The sequence below is a fragment of the Aquarana catesbeiana genome, linkage group LG01 (genome assembly GCF_042186555.1).
Source record: "Aquarana catesbeiana isolate 2022-GZ linkage group LG01, ASM4218655v1, whole genome shotgun sequence".
NCBI lineage: Eukaryota > Metazoa > Chordata > Amphibia > Anura > Ranidae > Aquarana > Aquarana catesbeiana.
In genome coordinates, this window is record NC_133324.1 from 949,005,326 (window position 1) to 949,019,551 (window position 14,226).

Genomic DNA, 14,226 nt, shown 5'->3' on the forward strand with positions numbered 1-14,226 from the left:
CCACATCCTGTAGTGAAGTTATTGCCCTGCTTAGCTTAGTATCGTCCGCAAATACAGAGATTGAACTGTTTATCCCATCCTCCAGGTCTTTATGAACAAATTAAACAGGATTGGTCCCAGCACAGAACCCTGGGGGACATTTTTGGAAGCCGATCTGACCCGCTCCAACTCGATCTTCAGCGCCGGAAGCTCTGCTGAGGACACGGACAACAGCGGCTGTGAAAGAAATGGGAAGTGGCGTAACCTATAGACTTACTATGGGGCTGCCGTTGTCATCCGTCTCCCCTGTACCCGCCTACACAGAGAAGCGGCGGCTGACAGCTCAGCGTGGGATCCGGTTGGAGCGGGTCAGATCGGCTTCCAAAAAGGCATGTATACTCGATTATTCTATACAGGGATAGAGAGGTTAGTGTTAGATCAATAGTGTCTGTAGATGCAGGGATTTTTTAGATTTTGCATGGACTTCCACTTTAAAGGGTGCCTTGACTAAAATAAGTTTGAGAAACACTGGTCTAGATGACTGTTTTATCATAAATGTGCAACTGTTTAAATTTACAAGAAGAATCCTGAGACACCTTTCCATAGTTGTCAGTCTTACATGGTCAGTTTGGACAATTTACCAACCTTGGCAACCTGAATCCTCTCCGGGGCATTTGGCTCAGAGTTCATTGAACACTCCATACTGCCAGACTGGTCTACAAGGAAAATAAACTCGCCGCAATTGGACTGCTCCTGTCCAGCTGTGAAACTCGGGTAGAAATTGAACATGGCCACTGACTCCGCCATAATGGACCCTACAGAACACAGGGAGAAAAACAGAATGTAACAAAGAGACTAAAAACAGATGATCATATTTACCGGTGTATAACATGCACTTTTTTCCCGTTAAAATCAGGGGAAAATCGTGGGTGCGCTTTATACACCGATCCCTGCTGTCTATGAGGAAAGAGGAGCGAGCGCCGCTGAATTACACAGAGCCGCGATCTCCTGTGTACCCGGTGCTCCGTCACTCACAGCCACGCCTCCTGGCCCCCGCATTGTGCCACTGTTCTGTCTATCATATGAGCAGGGCTAGGAGGCATGGCTGGGAGTGACGGAGTGCTGGGTACACAGGAGATCGCGGCTCTGTGTAATTCAGCGGCGCTTGCTCCTCCTCTTCTCTCGGAGACAGTAGGGATAATCCAACACTGGCGAGGCTGCAATGATGGGAAAGGTGAGGCTGCAGATGGGCACTGAACAGGCTTCATTGTTGGGCAATTTAATGGCTGCAGATGGGCAATTTAGGGACTGCAGATGGGCACTGAACAGGCTGCATTGTTGGGCAATTTAATGGCTGCAGATGGGCACTGAGCAGGGTGCATTGATGGGCAATTTAGAGGCTGCAGATGGGCACTGAGCAGGGTGCATTGTTGGACAATTTAGAGGCTGCAGATGGGCACTGAGCAGGATGCATTGATGGGTAATTTAGAGGCTGCAGATGGGCACTGAACAGGCTGCATTGTTGGGCAATTTAATGGCTGCAGATGGGCACTGAACAGGGTGCATTGATGGGCAATTTAGAGGCTGTAGATGGGCACTGAGCAGGGTGCATTGATGAGCCGTGACCCTAATTTTGCTTCAAAACACTTTATTAATGTAAGTTTTTTTCCTTAAACTTCCCTCCTAAAATTGGGGTGTGTGTTATACACCGATAAATACGGTAATTTTACTCCAACATATTCAACACAGCATTTACAGGGACCACCCACCAAACTATTTTCATGACCTTCACTATTGTCATAGACTATTATTGGTATTACCAGCAAATTTGTGTCAACCCAATAAGAGCGATTTAAGAGTGGATAGGGTCTATTTATGGTTGTGTAGTCATTTTGTTACTTTGTAATATTTCATTTATGTAATATACAGTAGTCTGTTTCTTGTACTTCTTGTTATATGATTGTGCCATCCAAGGTGGAAGTTGAGAAAAAAAAAAAGGACATTTAGGATCAAGGAAGAAGAGAATGATGAGACAATGGAGGAGGCATAGATGGAAGTAGAGGAGGAAGAATAACATATCCAGAAAATACTTGTGGTCTACAAGTCAACAAACCTTGACATCCTCCAAAAATAGTTCAAGTTTTGCCAATAACGACTAAATATCTCATGATCTATGCAGCAAAAATAAAAGTACCTCTTTAGGGCTCCTTCATGGGTGAAAAAGCAATCTGGTTTTAGAGCAAGGGTCTCCAAACTTTCTAAAAAAGGACCGTTTTACTGTTCAGTCAGTGGGAGTGTAAGAGAAGCTCAGTTCATGTTGGGACAAGAAGGCTATTGCATGCTCATAATTATGAGCAAAGCTCATTGCACAATGGGCATTGGCACACTCACGCAAACGTATTAGCATGTGCAGAAACCGTGTGCACGTGCACACATGCACACACACATCCTGTACAAGTACTAGCACCAAACGGCCTATTCAAGCGGGGCTATGACACGGATGGATTGCTGAGTATACTTCAGCTAGTTCCTGCTTAACCAGAGCCTTGACCTGCCTTATCTGCATACCTGTGTACGACCTGGTTTGCTCCTGACCTGTTTTATGATTTGTGCCTGCCTGCTGTGACCTCGGCTGTTCTGACTCTGCTTCTGTTTTACACTCGTGTACCTCGCTGCCCGACCGTGTACCGACCTCGGCTTGTATTCTGACTCTGCCTCTGTCTGATGTTCCTGCATCTGGCTACCCGGCTGTTGATGACCTTCTGGCTTGTGTCCTGGCTATGCTCTTGTCTGCCGATCAAGTGTCACCATGTTCCAGTTCTTGGTTCCTGCCTGGTGATCCACGGTCACCTGCTTCCTAGAAACACCAGCTGGTGCTGCCTGCTACACTGGCCCTCGTGCCACTATGTGTCCTTACGCCTCGTGTGATTACTACCAGGGGTTTTTTTTTACAAGAGGTGCGAGAGAAGCCCCCTTTCCAGGTCGATATTCACCAGGTACATGACAGCGCAGAATTGTGACCCATTATTGATATTAGTGGCAGGATTCATGCCCCATTGTTGGTGTCAGTGGATGGCATAGTGCACCAAAGGCCAGATAAAGGCAAGCAAGGGTACAAACAAATGGCCACTGCCCTCACCTATAGCTGGCCTTTGTAGCAAGGAGCACATGGAAGGGCAACACATGCAAAACAAAACCAAAGGAATTCCCAGCTCAACTTACCGACCAGCCTGCTTACCAACCAAATTGTCCTGTCTATCAGTATGCGTTAAAACAGGGGTTTAAAGGCAAGCAGGGGCCTGCATCCGACCCTCGGGGCTGCAGATTGGAGTTTACTGTTTTAGAACATCTTGAAGTCAAGCATCTGCTCCTCCACAAAGAGAAGAATGTAGGCAGGTTGCCTACAAAATGTTAGTAAAAGGAGTTGGCTGGCCCATGAAAACTACTGTAAAAATATATTTGTGCGCACGCTAAATAAGTGAAAGGGTAAGTCTATAAAAAGTTATAGGATTTAATGAGGACAATCAGTTTCCTCAACCATTCATTAAATCCTACCATTAGCTACATAACAAATGATTAATGACCAACAGTGCATAATACAACTTATAAAGTGCAAAAGTCCATGTATAATGTGCAAAAATTATATCAAAGTGCAAAAAATAATGCTCAGTTCAAAATCCTCCACAATCTTCTTCTTTCTTAACCACCTGCCAACCAGCCGCCATCATTACACTGTTGCAGGTTGGTTCGTTCGAATCGCCGTCATTGTACGTGAACTCTATTTTGAGGGTGCGTGCCAATCAGCGGGTGGGGCGGACTCAATGTCCTCCGGCCACCCACCCACTGTGTAAACCAGGCAAATCTCTGTTCTGACAAGGGGGATCACACAGGTACTGTCTTTCTGCTATGCAGGAAGACGGATCTGTGTGTTTCCCCAGTCACACAGTCCCCTATAGAGTTAGTAACACATTTAACCCCTTGATCGCCCCTAATGTTAACCCCTTCCTTGCCAGTGTCATTAGTACAATAACAGTACATATTTTTAGCACTGATCACTGTAATAATGTCACTGGTTCCCAATAAAAGTGTCAAACATGTCAGTTAGGTGTCCGATCTGTTTGCTGCAATGTTGCGGTCCCACAAAAAAATCGCTGATCACTGCCATTACTAGTAAAAAAAAAAAAATAATAATAATAAAAATGACATAAATCTATCCCCCTATTTTGTAGACACTATAATATAATAATAATAAAAATGCCATAAATCTATCCCCTATTTTGTAGACACTATAACTTTTGCGCAAACCAATCAATATACGCTTATTGTGATTTTCTTTACCAAAAATATGTAGAAGAGTATATATCGGCCTAAACTGAGGAAGAAATGTGTTTTTTTATATATTTTTTGGGGAATATTTATTATAGCAAAAAGTAAAAAAATATTGCTTTTTTTCAAAATTGATGTTTATAGCGCATAAAATAAAAACCGCAGAAGTGATCAAATACCACCAAAAGAAAGCTGTATATGTGGGGAAAAAAAAGTTGTTTGGGTACAACGTCGCACGACCGCGCAATTGTCAGTTAAAACAGCACAGTGCAAAAAATGGCCTGGTAAAGCGGGTAAATCCTTTTGGTCCTTAAGTGGAAAATATTAATGTACACCACCACAAGAAAGTGTTCCCAAAGTCTCTTCACCACAAATCGATTACCATTCAGATCTCACAAGGAGATCACAGAACGCCTTGCAAATATGTCCCGATCCAAAGTATAAACTCTCTCTGGGCTCCTAAGCCAAATACACTCCAGGAAAGGGAATTAAATACAAGAGGAGGTTCACATCTGGACAAATGTGGACCTCCTTTTGTATTTAAATCCCTTCCTTGGAGTGTATGTGGCTTACCAGTCCTGAGAGTCTTTATACTTTGGATCGGGACATATTTGCAAGAGTTCTGTGATCTGCTTGTGAGATCTGAATATCTAGTAAGGAGCTCTGTTAACCATTTATGGTGAAGAAGAAAAAAAGTTTACCTAGTCCGACCATCGCGACCATCCAATACGGTACTGGATGTGCTGCAGTCTCTGAACAAGTGATCTCCCTACATCCTGGATTTCTTCTTCTTTTTTTGGGGACTTTTTGTTATTTTTCTCTATTGAGCCATTATTTCCATTTGTGGTGAAGGGGCTTCAGGAACACTTTCATGTGGTGGTGTACATTAACATTTTTCACATTAAAGAGGAACTGCAGTCTGCTCACATAATTTGTAATAAAAACATCTTTGCCATTCTGAAGCTTCCCTCCAACCACTTTGCATATTATTTTATATATACTGCGATTCTGTACTTGCCAAATATGATGCAGAAATCTCCCCTCCACTAAGTCTACCTGCATCCATTTTAACTGTGGGCAGCTGAAGCTGCTGCGTGTTCACTTCCTGGATTTACACAGACACACACAGAGGCACACCTCCAGCTCTGCAGCTCTCATTGGCCTTCTTTTGACTCATCCCCCCTTCCTTCCTGGCAAACTCTCACAAGTATGAGAAAGAGAGCTGTGCATGGTGTCATAATCCTAGGCTAATGACCAGACAAGAAACAGGAAGTGGGCTGTATAAGGGATTTACTGGCAGAAAAAAAAACAGTTTTACTATCCAAAGATAAAAAACCTCAACAAGGGCAGAAGATTTAATAGATGGAAAGTTGAAAAAATTATGAAAGTCTGCTTTAAAAAAGAAGATTGTGAAGGATTATGGACTATTTTTGGCACTTTAATAACCATTTTTGCACATTATACACAGACTTTTGCAGTTTATAGGTTGTGTTATGCACTGTTGTTTTTTGTTACTGATATTACTCATCACATGAGATGAGTTGATTATATGCTGGGAATTTTTCTAAGTAATCTACAATTAAAAAGTCAGCCCCCCTTATCTCTGGGGATACCATTATGCCTCCTGGAGGTGGGGGAGGGGGGTGCTACATATGCTAACAGCATACCTCTCCAACATTTTGAGATGGGAATGAGGGACACCTACTAACAAACGTATGTAGGCATAGGACACGCCCCCTGCCACACCCCCTTAAAGAAGAATTAACCAAAAAAAAGTTTAATTAAATCCACAAGGACTTTTTTTTTTACCACTACTATTTCTTTATATTGGCTTTTAAAATGTACAAATGCAGCAATTTAGAAATTGGGAAAAACACTTTTTGAAAGACAAAAAGTGCATTTTATATACAACTATATGGACCAGATCAAAATGAGGGACAAATGAGAAGGAATGAGGGACAGAGGGACATTGCTCCAAATCAGGGACAGTCCCTCGAAATCAGGGACAGTTGGGAGTTATGCTAACAGGACAAGATATGACAAGCTCACAATACAGGACAACAGCATTTATTATCATGTGGACATGTGCACAATAACACACTTATGTGTTGAGTAATTATCAGTGGTGGCCAGTGGAAACTTTAATTTGGGGGGGGGGGCAGCAAACAGTATGCCAACCCCCCCACCCCCCCCAGTTGGTCGATAGCACTTACCCCATCATCGGCAGCTTCCCCTGCTCGGCGGCGGGGCCTCCCATTCTCCTGTTCTCCACGGTTCATCACGGCGGTGGCGGCAGCTTCCGTTTCCTCCCTCCTTCTCGGTGGCCAATCAGGAGTTTTCTCTTTTTTGGCCAATCGAGTCTCACACCCGCTTCTGATTGGCTGGATTGAGGAGCATTGTTTCAACAGCTAATTTTCATTTGCTGTTGTAACACAGCTGGGTGGGATCGGAGCGCATTCTCTTCGACCTGAGCCCACCCTATTTTGAAGCCTATTAGAGCCTCTGCCTCTAATCAGGTGCTTAAAAAAAACCCGGCCGCTGTAATTCATGCGTCCAATGTCCTGAAAGGGGCCAGAGGCATGAACAGGTGGAGGCCTTGGCGGCTGTGGATAGATTCATCCTATGCATGAATATATCCATTAATCAGACAGGGAGTGGCGTGGAGAGAGGGGGCGGAGCTTGGACGTCCCTAATGGACGGGCCGCCACAGGTTATACTATGACACAGTGTGACAGTTGAACATGTAATTTCAGCTTATCTTGTCACCTGATGGCGTCGGTCCTGATTCTTGAGCAGCATCTGTAGATCCAAGTCCCGCCTCCACAGTGACGCTGGGTTTGTTTACATCCCTATAATAAGCCAAAAATTCCACATCTCGATCAAACTTGTGCTCCTCAGCCAATGACACCTGCAAAGGGGAAATTACATAATAGTAGTTTGCACATTTTTTGTCCGACTTCAAGTAAAGCTAACTTTTTTTGTTTTGGCCACTGTGAAGAGAGATTGGAATGTCTGTCAGGTTTTATTGCGTTTTGTGCCTCTATTAGGGGGATTCACCTTCTCTATTTGTCATGTGTCAAGTGAAAAATCTTCCAATGAGGACACTAACTCTTTTGAACCTTGTGATATCCAGGAATTCCCTCAGTGGGATTTGCTCTCATTTCTGTCTTGGCTATGGGACAGGAAGTGAAGGCAAAAGGTACCCGGGAATTATGTCATCAGTGCCTTCAGGGAGATCCTTTACCCAATCTGTGAGATTTCGCAAGATCTCAAAGTATTGTTGTACTGTGCATGCGCAAGGTGGAACGTCTTACATCATGCGGTTCATCTCACTCATGCGCTATACAATGTTATGTAGCACTCTTTAGGTTGCTAGATGTGAGAAAAGGATTTTATTGTGTAGGATAGGTCAATTGTCAAGCTCGGGTGGTAGCCAAGTCTGCGTGTTTTTCTTCTGGGTCTGGGTTGGGAGTGACTCAGGCAGAGCTGGTGACTCACAGGCAGCGTCACTGAGACCTCCCACTTCTTTCCAGAATATGCTGGAACATTCTGGAAAAGAAGGAGGAGAGGGGAGGGGGAGCTGCCTGGAGTTTTCTGAAGCGCCCTGACCAATCCCTAACTTGGATTGGCAGGGGTCAGGCCCCCTAAAATACTCAGGGTCAGCCCAGCTGGGGAGAAGTTGTTCGGGTGGAAGCTGGAGATGGAGTGTTAGGCTGTCGTGGCCTTCAAGGGAGCTCCCTAGTCTGGGGGAGGTGACCTTGGGCCTGGGGCTCGGGTGCGGACAGGACCCTTCTCAAGACACACGGAGGTGTCCTGGACAGGTGGCAAGGGAGCAAGGAGAGGACAGCAGGAGAACACTGCCAGGCAAAGGCCCCAGGGAGGAACAACAGGTCGCAGCCAAGAGGGCTGGTGAGTTACGCACAGTCAGGTGGACTGGGGAGGCACGCCTTATAGCAGGGGTCAGCAACCTTTTTCCACTTAAGGGCCGGATTTAATGTATGTGAATGCATGGAGGGCCGCATTCACTTCCTAATAAATGAAGATAGTAATCCTAACATAGTAATAATAACAGTACAGGTTTACCTCACTTTAAGGTGCTTCACTAATACAAAGCCAGTTCAACCTGAGGGATTATGTAGCTGGGGATTCAGATTTTACTGCCCCCTCCCCCATCCTGGCACCCAAGGGTGGCTGACGCCAACCCTGCCAGTCACCATGTTCTGGGGTTGGGGTCCCTGTCCCTAGGGGTGATGGGGTCCCTGTCTCCAGGGGAGAAGGGGGCCCTGTCCCCAGGGGTGATGGGGTCCCTGTCCTCACCAATGTAGTGTCCTCTGTACCCCCCTAGTGTCCTCTGTCCCCACCATAGTGTCCCCTGTCCCCCCATAGTGTCCTCTCTTCCCCCCATAGTGTCCTCTCTTCCCCCCATAGTGTCATCTGTCCCCCCATGGTGTCCTCTCTTCCACCCATAGTGTCCTCTGCCACCCATAGTGTCCTCTGTCCCCACCATAGTGTCCTCTGTCCCCACCATAGTGTCCTCTGTCCCCACCATAGTGTCCTCTGTCCCCACCATAGTGTCCTCTGTCCCCACCATAGTGTCCTCTGTCCCCACCATAGTGTCCTCTGTCCCCACCATAGTGTCCTCTGTCCCCACCATAGTGTCCTCTGTCCCCACCATAGTGTCCTCTGTCCCCCCATAGTGTCTCCTCTGCCCCCCATAGTGTCCTCTGCCCCGCCCATAGTGTCCTCTGCCCCCCCCCCATAGTGTCCTCTGTCCCACCCATAGTGTCCTCTGTCCCGCCCATAGTGTCCTCTGTCCCGCCCATAGTGTCCTCTGTCCCGCCCATAGTGTCCTCTGTCCCGCCCATAGTGTCCTCTGTCCCGCCCATAGTGTCCTCTGTCCCGCCCATAGTGTCCTCTGTCCCGCCCATAGTGTCCTCTGTCCCGCCCATAGTGTCCTCTGTCCCGCCCATAGTGTCCTCTGTCCCCCCCATAGTGTCCTCTGTCCCCCCCATAGTGTCCTCTGTCCCCCCCATAGTGTCCTCTGTCCCCCCATAGTGTCCTCTGTCCCCCCATAGTGCCCTCTGTCCCCCCATAGTGTCTTCTGTCCCCCCATAGTGTCCTCTGCCCCCCTCCACCCCACATACACACACACACACACACACACTGTGTAGGTAGAACTCTCTTATCTTACACAGGTGTACAGCGAGCAGAGATCGATATCACAGGGCTGGATGGGGGGCGGGAACTGCTGGTTAACTTTTCACATTAACAGGCTGGTGATTGGTTGCTAGGAACGCCCGGCAACCAATCACCTGCTGTGTAATCTGAAAAGTTACCTCCAGCGGTTCCTGCCCCCATCCAGCCCTGTGATACCGCTGCTCGCCGCTGTCCAATGAAGAGGACAGCGGCGAAAATGTCCGCAGGCCGGGTGCCCGTTAATTAATCACAGGCATTGAAGGGCCGCGGGTTGCCGACCCCTGTCTTAGAGGTCTGGGAGATTGCAGTCTGGGATGGGTGCAGAGCCAGTGGAGTGGACTGTGGTGGCACGGGCAGACGCTGACCAGCAAGTGTGAGCTGCACTTCACTCTATGGCCCTTTTGAATTAGGCTTGAGGCTTTTATCCCCTCAAGTCATTAACTCATTGCTACTCATGAACTGTTTATATGAGACCTTACCTACTTTTACTCCAAACTTGAGATACGGGCTATATATGGTGCCTCCACAGCGCTTGTTTCTATACCGTGGTCCTTCATTACAAACAAGTAGACATTGTTGCTTACCAGCAATATATATATTTATATTTTCACATCACGTCTGACCACTACATGCAGAAATTTTCCAAGCATTTTCATACGCGCAACATGTCAAGCTACTAAGAATACATATACCCGGACTCACAACCTGAGCCACACCCTGCTTACTCACATCCATAATCGGAACACCTGTATGGGAATTCGTTCCCCACCTATTTTTGGATGTGCCACTCTGTATATGTATCGCATGAAGTGGTGTCTTGGTTGTATGTGGGGTAGAAAATATTAACTATATGGAAATATCTTTTGTTCTATGTATCTATATGCATTAACTGTTCCTATTTTATGCAAGTCATATCTAAATAAAACCATTTTTACCTTTTATAGATAGCATATCTGTGTGCCTCCAAAGTCCACTTTTTAGTTGTTTAGGTCTCACAAAGTGCATGGACTGTTTTCTGTTTGAGAGTGACTGAGAATCGTGTGCCTGGCTGGGCAGGGTGCCAAATGGACTACAACTACCAGCAGCCCAAGCCAGGGCTTTTGTCATATTACGAGATCTCGGGGGAAGGCTTTTGTCATATTGTGAGATCTCGGGGGAAGGCTTTTGTCATATGGAAAAAAGTGTAAAAACCGCGCTATGGAAACTAGAAAAAACTAAAAATTAAAAGGGTGGTGGCAAGATGATTACCAACCATCCACCACATCGGGAGCGGCAATGATGATGTACAACATCAATACACACATAAAATGTAAAAATGTAAAAATGGCGCTATGTGATAATAATAAATATATTCTAAAAACAATATACAATAAATTTGTGAAGTTGATCAACAGTACAAAAAAATATTATATACATAAAAATTATAGTCCATAAATAATGGTGTTTTGGTAAGGGCACATTCCTGTTGATTGTGGTGGTGGATTTCACATATCATCTGAAGACAACTATTTATTCAGAATTAATTCACTTATTTATGGACTATAATTTACCACTCACTGGTGTATGCCACAATACATTGTCTATTGACTACATGTGTTTTATACTTTTCTGATATTCAATATACCAAACGTCAATTTTTTGATGTTTAAAATTATTTGTGTTCACATATAATATTTTTTTTGTGCTGTTGATCAACTTCCGAAATTTATTGTATATTGTTTTTGGAATATATTTATTATTATCACATAGGTTGTTGGTTACGTTTTCTAAGGGTAGCGCGATTTTTTAATTTGTCTATTTTGTCATATAGAGCATGAATGAGATAAGCCACATGACGTCATGTGCTCCATCTCGCACATACGTACTATGACTATTTTGCAAGTTGATCCCAAGAAGAGATTGTCAAAATGGCGACACGGGGGCCAGGATTCAGACAGCAGAGGGGCACAATGAAAAAGGAACAACGAAGAAGGAGAGGCAGCATGGAGGTAGATAAGTGTACTTATTCATGTTTTAGGTTGTCTTCATGTATTTTTCCATAAAAAGGGGAGGGGTGGGTCCTCTTTAAACTGCCATCTTCGAAATATGGGGACTGGTGCAAAGACGGTAAAATTATAACGATTCCATCCATACACTATGGGAGAGAAATGTATTATCTTTCTCTATAGATGTTCAAGAACCTGGCATAGTTTGGCTTCAGTATTAGCGGATATATACCGATTGCTTTGCGAGTATAGGATAGGACTATTAAGTCTAAAAGGTATTTATAAACTAACGTATTTATGAGTATTTATCATGCGTACTCTTTATACCCTTAGTTACCTTGTATGTCCCCACATCCTGACACATGTGCTAATAATTCACAGCTGCTCTTCAAATATTGGGGTCCTCGACCAATTGGGGGGGTTCCCTTGCGGTTTTAGTATCTCTGGCGCAAGAGAGTGTTGAATTTTCTGTTGAGCACTTTGTTACAAGTGATGTTTTGCATAATATGTACACACATATACATTTGTGAATATGTGTATAACCCTTTCATGACTAAGCCTATTTTTGAAATTTGGTGTTTACAAGTTAAAATCTGTATTTTTTGCTAGAAAATTACTTAGAACCCCCAAACATTATATATATATATATTTAGCAGAGAATCTACAGAATAAAATGGCGATTGTTGCAATATTTTGTATCACACGGTATTTGTGCAGCAGTGTTTTAAACGCAAATTTTAGGGAAAAGGGACACTTTCATGAATTTTAAAAAATCCAAACAGTAAAGTTACTCCAATTTTTTTGTATAATGTGAAAGATGATGTTACGCCGAGTAAATAGATACCAAACATGTCACGCTTTATAATTGCACGCACTCGTGGAATGGCGACAAACTATGGTACCTAAGAATTTCCATAGGTGACGCTTTAAATTTTTTTCACGGTTACCAGGTTAGAGTTACAGAGGAGGTCTAGTGCTAGAATTATTGCTCTCGTTCTGACAATCGCGGCGATACCTCACATGTGTGATTTGAACACCATTTACATATGCGGGCGCGACTTCCGTATGCATTTTCTTTTCTGCGCGAGCTCGTGGGGAAGGGGGCGCTTTAAAAATGATTTTTTTTCTTATTTATTTTATTTATTTTTTTATTTATAAATTGTGTTTTTAAAAAAAAATGTTTTTGATGACTTTTATTGCTGTCACAAGGGATGTAAACATCCCTTGTGACAGTAATAGGTGGTGACCGGTACTCTTTATGGAGGGATCGGGGGTTTAAAAGACCCCCGATCCCTCCTTTGCACTTCAAAGTATTCAGATCGCAGAAAATGGTGATTCTGAATACTGTGTATTTTTTTAAAAATGGCGCCATTGGCAGCCGAGTAAACGGGAAGTGACGTCGCTTCCATGTTTACAATTAGGATTTCGTTCCAGCCCGCCCCCAGCCACCGGAGGCAGCCGATTGGTCACCGGGCCTCCCGCTCGAACGGGAGGCCCGGTAAGAGCGGCGGGAGGCGGTGGGAGGGGGGGACGTCCCCTCCCGCTCCTCCGGTATAACAGACGAGCGGCTTTTAGCCGCATCGGTTGTTATACTCGGATAGCCGATCGCCCGCTCTAAACAACGGTACCGGGATGATGCCTGCAGCTGAGAAAGCAGATTACGCACATCTGCGTATGCTCGGCGGGAAGGGGATAATTGTTGATATATTTCTGTATGCTAATTAAAGTATGTTCTTTTGATTAGAAATATTGAAGCTCCTTAAGAAGCAACAGTTCAGGTCGCGAAACATGTAGAGCACAACGTTTTATTCCATGAGAACATCTGGGAACCAATTGAGAGGAAAATATACTTGCTAAAGAAGTCGAGGGTAAAGGTGATGGACTGGCCAAGCATGTATCCAGACCTAAACCCTATTGATCATCTGTGGGGCATCCTGAAATGTAAGGTGGAGGAGCGCAAGGTCTCTAATATCCACCAGCTCTGTGATGTCGTCATGGAGGAGTGGAAGAGGACTCCAGTGGTAACCTGTGAAGCTCTGGTGAACTCAATGCCCAAGAGGGTTAAGGCAGTGCTGGAAAATAATGGTGGCCACACAAAATATTGACACTTTGGGCCCAATTTGGACATTTTCACTTAGGGGTGTACTCACTTTTGTTGCCAGCGGTTTAGACATTAATGGCTGTGTGTTGAGTTATTTTGAGGGGACAGCAAATTTACACCGTTATACAAGCTGTACACTCACTACTTTACATTGTAGCAAAGTGTCATTTCTTCAGTGTTGTCACATGAAAAGATAGAAGAAAATATTTACAAAAATGTGAGGGGTGTACTCACTTTTGTGAGATACTGTATATATATATATATATATGTGATCCAGCACTTCTGGGTGGGGGGCGTGCACGTGCGTGCGCCGCTCCGGCTGTGCTCTCATTTGCCACAGCAAAAGCTGGTCAGCGGGTCCCGGACAATGATTTATGGACGGGACCTGCTGATCGGCTGAGCAAATGACTGAACAAATCTCTTTGTTGATATACAACACAGAGCTCTGTACAGGTAGCAGCAAGGAGCAAGGAGTAAAAACAGGCACATCTCTTAGTAAAAGCAGCAGACAGACAGTAAACATTGTACCTTCATAATTGTAGGCACACAGTTAACCCTCTGATTGCCCCTAGATGTTAACCCCTTCCCAGCCAGTGTCATTAGTACAGTGATAGTGTATTTTAAAAAATGTTGGTCTTT

The 14,226-nt window shown here is 44.7% G+C and overlaps 1 protein-coding gene across 1 annotated transcript in view; it reads right to left on the bottom strand.

Annotated features, from left to right (window-relative positions):
• Window positions 1-14,226, bottom strand: part of LOC141121604 (von Willebrand factor A domain-containing protein 5A-like) — a 116,657-nt gene that overhangs the window by 65,047 nt on the left and 37,384 nt on the right. Inside the window, exons 6-7 of the mRNA XM_073611257.1 lie at window positions 7,072-7,213; window positions 625-794 (exon numbers count right to left, since the gene is read on the bottom strand). Of these exons, the coding sequence (XP_073467358.1) occupies window positions 625-794; window positions 7,072-7,213 (312 nt within the window). The remainder of the gene's footprint in view (window positions 1-624; window positions 795-7,071; window positions 7,214-14,226) is intronic.